This window comes from Otolemur garnettii, unplaced genomic scaffold, assembly GCF_000181295.1.
Source record: "Otolemur garnettii isolate 467f Iridium unplaced genomic scaffold, OtoGar3 scaffold00217, whole genome shotgun sequence".
Taxonomy (NCBI): Eukaryota; Metazoa; Chordata; class Mammalia; order Primates; family Galagidae; genus Otolemur; species Otolemur garnettii.
In genome coordinates this window covers 2,218,843-2,226,864 of record NW_003852612.1, presented here as the reverse complement: position 1 = coordinate 2,226,864, position 8,022 = coordinate 2,218,843, and the positions used below count along the sequence as shown (strand labels likewise).

Genomic DNA, 8,022 nt, shown 5'->3' with positions numbered 1-8,022 from the left:
GTATTTGAGATACTTAATTTGGTTTTGGAATGCATTGAGGGGAATTACATACATTTAGAAATGAATTTATAAGTTTATTGGTATTCCCATTGGTGTACTTTCATGTGTGTGGTGATGCTAATAATATGCTTCCTTGTCAGATTCCATGAAAAGTAGATATATAGTTTAATTTCATAACAAACATTCATTGGTTATTATTCACTGGTTATTACCATTTATATAATATATTTTATTGGTTTTCAGGTACTTGAAGAAGCAGAAGCTCAACATTTGTATCAGTCCATTTTGCCTGATATGGTAAAAATTGCACTCTGTCTGCCAAATATTTGTACCCAGGTTAGTGTACTAACTTTCCTGAGATTCTCAGTTGAATTTACTTTAAACTCTAGTGGCCAGGGTCAGAGAGGAGAGGGAGAGATCAGAAACAGTTTTTGCCAAAGAGTGTGGTAGTTTTGCTGTACTAAGGAAAAGGTTAGAGGTTAGAGAGAATGCTGCAAAAGGACATTAAAAATGCAGTTTTCAATTTCTGAGCTTCGGTTTACACTGTTAAAGTTTATTTACTCAGATTTTTTTCTCTTTTTTTTGAGTGAGATGCTGTTTAAACAACTATAGTCATTATTTAAAACATACTAGTGGATATGGAATGTTTTATTGTCAATGGCTTAATATTACCACCTCCTTACTCATCTTCTGCAAAGTAATATATTTTTATAACAAATGAGTTCATGGTACTTTAACTTTTAAAAATAAAAGAAAGATTCTTATATTGTTTCATTTTGTTTGGAGTCCCTTACTTACATACTGCTACGTAACAAATTGTCTCAGAATTTAATAGCTTAAAACAGTTAAACATTTATTATTTCACAGTTTCTGTTGGTCATGAATTCAGGAACAGCTTAGCTGACTGAGTAGTTGTGGTTCAAAGTCTCTCTTGGTTATAGTAAGGATGTCAGCCAGGGCTGCAGTCGTCTGAAGATTAGGCTGGGGCTGGAGGACCCACCTCCCTCTAAGTTCGTTTGCTCACATAGTTGTTGGCAAGAGCCCTCACCATGTGCCTCTCTATAGGGTGGTAAGATGTCTTCATGACACAGTAGCTAACGTCCAGGGCAAACAATCCAAGGGAGAGAGTAAAGAAGCTGCAGTGTCTTTTATGTCCTGGTTTCTCAAAGCAAATGATATAAAAGAAATATCATTTATATTTCTGCTTATTTAGAAGGTAGTCACTAAGTCTAGCCTTACCCAAGGGGAGGGGAATTACTCTAGCTCTTAAAGGGAAGAGTATCAAAGAATTTGTCAGCATATTTTTAAAACCTTCATAGGAGTTGTTTAGTTCTTCATAATTTTCTTTTCATGTTTCTCACAACTGTGGCTTGAATTTGCTTTTTGTCTTACTTTGAGGAAGAGCCACTCTTGTTGCATAGAAACTAGGCAGTGTTCTGTAAACGCTGATGCTTCACAAAGGACGTACAGATATTTGGGGGAAACTGTTTCTGAATGTGTGGGATGGTCCCACTGAAGGCAGTATGTCATTGAGACACCCCCCCCCAAAATCACAAACACAGTCCCTATAACACCCCAAAAATACCGAGGCGTGTCCAAATGCCTCCTTGGGATCATGCTACTTTCTGTTGAGAACCTCTGTTTTCCAACTGTGATGTTTCCAATTTTATCTAACTTTGCTTTGATCACAGTAATGTATTGTGTCTAAAATGTTTTACTCTCTGGCAGGTGAAGTATTTTTTAAAACATGTCTTCTTGTTTCTGTTGGAAGTTATTTGCTGAAATCATTTTTTCTGAGTAACTTGTTAAAAACTAAGCCATTGACACACTGTCACTGTTTCTAAACTCATTGCTGGGTTGTGAATAAATGTATAGGATGGAAAATAAAGATCAATGTGAACTCTGTTTCCTCTTTCTGAGAAAGGCTTATTGCTAAGGCCTGGGGTTGGGGAATTTTGGATACAACAGTGAAAATAAATTTTTTACCCTTCTGTTTACCTTTGAATTTTTCTAAGAAAAATTTGAATTGTAACCTGTTCTTTTTCCTAGCAAATGATGTGTATTTCCTGTTAATAGAGAAAAGTTAATTATTAACACTGCAGTTTTGATTTGTCTTGGCTGCCTTTCTTCAGGTTCATTTTGGGTGCTGATTCCTGAGGTCTGATCAGGACAGTTTTCTCTAGGCATGCTGGTTTGAGATTAGTACAGAGACGTAGCACTCTTAGTTCTGGGTCTTACTGAAAGGGAGAAGGAAATGCATCTGAATTATTATGTCGAAGCATTTTGAAACTTAATGATAAACTGATAATTACACTGGTAGTTGGTTTTTGGTTTTATAAGCACATCTTTAAAAATATAGTTTAACATTTAAAATAGAATAAAGCCCACTGAACATAGTACTCAGATCCTGTGGATTACACTGACAACAAAAAAGTCAGGGAATTTGGGTTTGATACAACTAGAAGATTTAGCCACAAAAGATTTGAAGAAAAAATGTCCTGCATCTTCCTTGGCTTGGAATATTTGATTATGTAAAGAAATACCTATCTTGTTATAAGTTGTACATAAGTCTGTGTATGGTTTTTACATGTCCCATTAGTTGCTTTAATAAAGTTAGATTTGGTCACATAAAGAAATTGTCTGTGTGAAGTGTGATTAAGAATTGGAGGGAAAAGACTTATTTATTGAATTATTTTTCTTAGATAATTTTATTTTAGAATTAAGAAAAATTGTTCTGTCCAACAATTTTTAATATAAATAAGAACAAATTTAGCATAAGCAGTGTTGGCATATTTCTGTTCCATCTTTTGTTTTAATTTTTCATTACATGGCAATGTGTTTTTATTTACCTGCTAAAGCAATCTTGTTTTTCACTAATAAGTAATGTTTTGTGTTCTCTTCTCTACCATTATTATTGATTAGAAATCTTCAGTTTGTCAAATAAGTACATTTTTTCCAATCATCCCTGATAAACAACCCTTGACTTTAACAGTTTTGCTGATTTAAGGATTCAAGAGTGGCCTGAAATTATTCCTGCCTTAATTTAGCAAATGCAATTTGGTGCCTCTGCTTTTGAAATTGCTAAACTAATTATTGCTCTTCTCATCTGTAATTTTTGTTTCCTCCATCAGCCAATACCACTCCTGAAACAGAAGATGAATCATTCCATCACAATGTCACAGGAACAGATTGCCAGTCTTTTAGCCAATGCTTTCTTCTGCACATTTCCACGAAGAAATGCTAAGATGAAATCGGAATATTCTAGTTACCCAGACATTAACTTCAATCGGTATGTTTTCAGGGAACACAGCTTTCACAATGAGCTAGAGAGCAGTGGAAGAAATTAATATTTTTTGAGTAATTTGCCATGGGCCAATCATTTTACATGCAGTTATCTAATTTAATCTTTGTAACTAAAGATAGTTGCATTTGGCAGGCAAGGTGATTAAGGTTCACAGAGATTAAAGGACTTGATTGGGTCCCAGAGCCAGTAAGTCTCAGCGGTGAAGTTTCATCTCAGGCCTATGTTACTTCAAGACCCATGCTCTTTCCCTCCTCTCGGATTATCCTCTTCCTCTGAGTGTTATGGACTTCATGTGCGTTTTCAGTTTGATTATTCACAGCAGCATTTGCTATATTTATATTCCTCATATGCTGAAATAATGTTAAAGATGGAGTAAAAGTTCTCCTTTTCATAAAGGTCTTATGAAATGAGAGTATAAAGTCATGAGGTTGTCTTGTGAGACTTGAAAAATATATTTGTTAAGGTGAAAAGTGAAAGGTGACTTGGTCTTTTTATATACATGATTACTTTATCAGTCTAATATTTTTAAAAGGAAGTCAAAGGAATGTTCAAATTATTTGACTAATATGTTGTGAAGATATTGATGAAGCTTTAAATTCTAGTCATTTTCCCAGATAACTACCCTATCCTCTACTAAAACATTATAAGGAATTTTTTTTTTTTTTTTGGCTAAGGAATATAATTTTCCCCTCTCATTCCCCATGCCCTTATCCCCACCTCTATTTATTTTTTCACTTGAGAATTATCTTTATGAGATCCAAAAATGGAATCTGAGTTTTTTCCCCTAATGTTGGGGCAAGAATTCAGAAAACTGCTCTAATATGTGCTTTTCTTTCCCAGTAGGTTGTGAGTAATGCCCTTCCCACCAGCTGCACTCACCCCTATCCCACCTCTGCGGGCTGGTCAGTTTGGGCAGTATGTGGAGTAGGAGGTACGGTCATGGAGCAGACAAATGAGAAAAAAAGCCACTTTATTTGCCAAAACATTTTGGTCTTCAAAGTGGAGTTGCGCAATAACACCATTTGTTTTAATTTGCCTTTTTAATACAGTTTATTTAAAAACTTTTTTGATGTGAATTAATTATAGACTTAGAGAAAAGTTACAGAAATAGTACAAAGAATTCTTGTATAAAACTCACTTTCACCTTACCTTAACGTCTTATAAAACCATTGTAAAATTGTCAAAACCAGTAAGATAACATTGGCATAATACTGTTAACAATAGACCTTATTTTAATTGTCCTTTTTTCTTTTTTTATTTAGAGACAGGGTCTTGCTCTGTCATCTAGGCTGGAGTTCAGTGGCCTTGATCATAGCTCATTGTAAAAACCTTTACCTCCTAGGTGCAAACAATCCTCCCATCTTAGCCTCCCAAGTAGCTAGAACTACATGCCACCATGCTTGACTAATTTTTAATTTTTTTGTTTTTGTTTTGTTTTAGAGACAGGGTCTGTCTGATCTCAGATGCTAGTGATCTCAGATTTCTGTCCTTAAATGATCATCTGGCCTTAGCTTCCCAAAGAGTTGGAGTTATGGGTGTAAGTCACTGTACCTGGCCTACTGTCCTTTTTCTGCTCCAAAATTCTACTCAGCAACCCATATTAATTTAATTATTAGCTTAGTGTCTAACCCCTTCCTTGATTTTTTCTTTTCTTTCATGACTTTGACACTTTTGAAGACTACTCATCAGCTTTTTTTTTTTTTTTTGCAATTTTTGGCCAGGCCTGGGTTTGAACCCACCACCTCCAGCATACGGGGCTGGCGCTGGGGCTGGCGCCCTACTCCTTTGAACCACAGGCGCTGCCCCCACTACTCACCAGCTTTTTAGGGAGTATTTTGAATCTGGGTTTGGCTTTTTTTCTTTTTTAGAGGCAGAGTCTCAACTTTGTTGCCCTCGGTAGAGTGCTGTGGTCTCCCAGCTCACAACAACCTCCAACTCCTGGGCTTAGGCTGTTTTCTTGCCTCAGACTCCCGAATAACTGGGACTACGGGCACCTGCCACAACGCCTGGCTATTTTTTTGTTGCAGTTTGGCTTGGGCAGAACCTGCTACCCTCAGTATATGGGGCCAGCACCCTACCCACTGAGCCACAGGTCCACCCAAGTTTGGCTTATTTTTCACAACTGGAATGAGGTCATGCATTTTTGGTGGAAATGGTCTTGCGTCTTTCTCAGTGCATCACTTCTGTGGGGTCATGATACTTCTTATTATTAATGATCTGTTGTCTAAAGTAGTATCTCTGGGGTTTTTCCACTGTACAGTCACCGTGTTTCCCTTTGGTGTCAGTAAATATCTCAGGGGAGACAAAACACTATGCGTATGAGGTTTTGCCTCACTGTATCCCCCACTAATTTCAGCATCCAGAGGTGGAACTTGTCTGCACTGTCATGTTTGCCAATTGTGATTTTTTTATTTCCCTCTTCTACATTTATTAATTGAAATAATATTGTTATGAAAAATGTCCCTTCTCCATTTTTATTATATCAGAATGGACTCGTTAATATTTATCTTAAAAGTTAAAATTTAATACTATCATTCTTTATTTTGCTGCTGAAATTTTTTTAGGTTAGACATTAGGGTTCCTTTAGGTTATGTCCTGTTTTTGTTTGACAAGCCCCATCCTTTTTCGGAACATTTCTTTTCTTTCCAGAATCCTGAGATGTTACAATCTCGTCTTATGGCCCAACCCTGTAATCAACCATTTTCTTAAGGATTCTTGGTTTTTTAAAATTGTTCAATGGTATTTAGAGACTTAGATCTGGGTGATAGGTGTTCTCATTGCTAGTAGGGTATCATTGTTTCTTCATTGTTTGTTTCTTTTTAATTTTGAGACAGAGTCTCACTCTGTCATGTAGGCTAGACATTAGTGCAGTGGCATCATTATTGCTCTCTGCAACCTCAAAATCCTGGACTCAAGTGATGCTCCTGCCTTCACCTTTTCAGTAGCTAGGAAGACAGGCACATGCCATCATGCCTGGCTAGTTTTTCTATTTTCTGTAGAAATAGGGTCTTGCTCTTACTCAGCCTGGTCTCAAACTCCTGGCCCTAAGCAATCCTCCCAAAGTACTAGAATTACTAGTGTGATCCACCACCCCAGCCCAGTACATCGACTTACTTTATATGGGCAGCATTTTTTCTAACTACACATGGAGGTGGAGAAATGGAAACTGATTCAGTCACATTTCTTTTTTTTTTTTAGACAGAGTCTCAAGTTGTCACCTTGGGTATCTTCAGTGTCATAGAGTATCAGCCCTAAAGGCTGTGTTTTTAGGCTTGTAAAAACGGAAAACTTCTCTCTTGAGATAAGAAAAATTTTAGAATTCTAATGTTAGTACCTAATAAAATGTAATTTAAAAATTTTAAACATTTTGGCACAATTATTAAGTTTTTTTTTAAAGCAGTTAAAAGAATAGCAGATGATTTTAATAAAAGAATACTCAAACTCAGGTGGTGCCTGTAGCTCAGTAGGTAAGCTGCCAGCCACATACACTGAGGCTAGTGGGTTCGAACCCAGCCTGGGCCAACTAAAAGAACAATGACAATTGCAACAACAAAAAAATAGCCGGGCTTTGCAGCAGGCACCTGTAGTCCCAGCTACTTGGGAGACTGAGGCAAGAGAATTGCTTATGCCCAAGAGTTTGAGGTTGCTGTGAGCTGTGACACCACAGTACTCTACCCAGGGCGATAAAGTGAGACTGTTCTCAAAAAAAAAAAAGAATACTCAGACTTATAATTTGGGGGTTATATTTTTAAAGCTCCCAAACTTTAAAATATCCATGAAAATTTTTGCTGTTTTTATATAGAGTTATTCTTCGTTATTGATACTGGGGGAGGCAAGCATACAGTGTAAAAGAATATTATCTGAGAGAAGTTCTCTAAAATCCCAGTGTTGACAAACAAGATGGTATTTGTTTTGTATTATGTCCTCTTTGGTTGCATAAATACCGATTGCGAGGGGCATGTTTTTAACCTGTTTTTCCAAATCTGTACAGTAGCTAAGTTTGTTTTAAGAGAATAATATTTAATTACTGAGTTTAGTTCACATATACAGTGAGCAAGTACAGTATTCTCCATTATGTGTTAAGTGCCTTGGGGTTACAGAGAAGTAGTGAGTGATTTTATGAATTCTTAGTCTTGTGTACTATTATCTTGTTTTCAAACTTCACAACTGCCCGATGCCCTTCTGCCCTCCATATGGCTATTCCTCCTTCACGACTCAGTTTCCTTTCCACTTTTTGTCTTATCTCTGATTCTGCTACAGTAAGTTTATTATTCTGCATTCCTTTGACAGCCTATATTTACCTTTGTGTAAAGGAGAGGTGCAGACCGTTATGATTCTGTTAGAGAAGGATATAATTTAATAATGGAAAATAATTTTTTTGCCCATGTTTTGGGTTTTGTTTTTTTTTTTTTTTTGAAATGGGGTCTTGTTGTTGTGTTACCTAAGCTGGGCTCAAACTTTTGGGCTCAAGCAATCCTCCTGCTTTACCCTCCTGAGTAGCTGGTTGTATAGGTACACGCCACTGTGTCCAGCATAACTATTGAATTAAGTACAAAAGAGTGAGTGGGAATTTTTACTAAGGAGGGAAGGAAAGATGATTGTGTTCTAGGCGGGCGGAAGAGCATGTATACTGTGGTGAGGAGGACTTGACATGCCCAGGGACTGTGAGAAGACCAGTTGTGGTTGCAGTGCAGAGTGAGGAGCATGGAGAGGGGAGG

The 8,022-nt window shown here is 36.9% G+C and overlaps 1 protein-coding gene across 1 annotated transcript in view; it reads left to right on the top strand.

The window, feature by feature from the left end:
- The window catches only part of PARG (poly(ADP-ribose) glycohydrolase), a 139,440-nt gene that overhangs the window by 60,069 nt on the left and 71,349 nt on the right, over positions 1-8,022 (top strand). The window contains exons 9-10 of the mRNA XM_003801665.3: positions 244-336; positions 3,132-3,289. Of these exons, the coding sequence (XP_003801713.1) occupies positions 244-336; positions 3,132-3,289 (251 nt within the window). The remainder of the gene's footprint in view (positions 1-243; positions 337-3,131; positions 3,290-8,022) is intronic.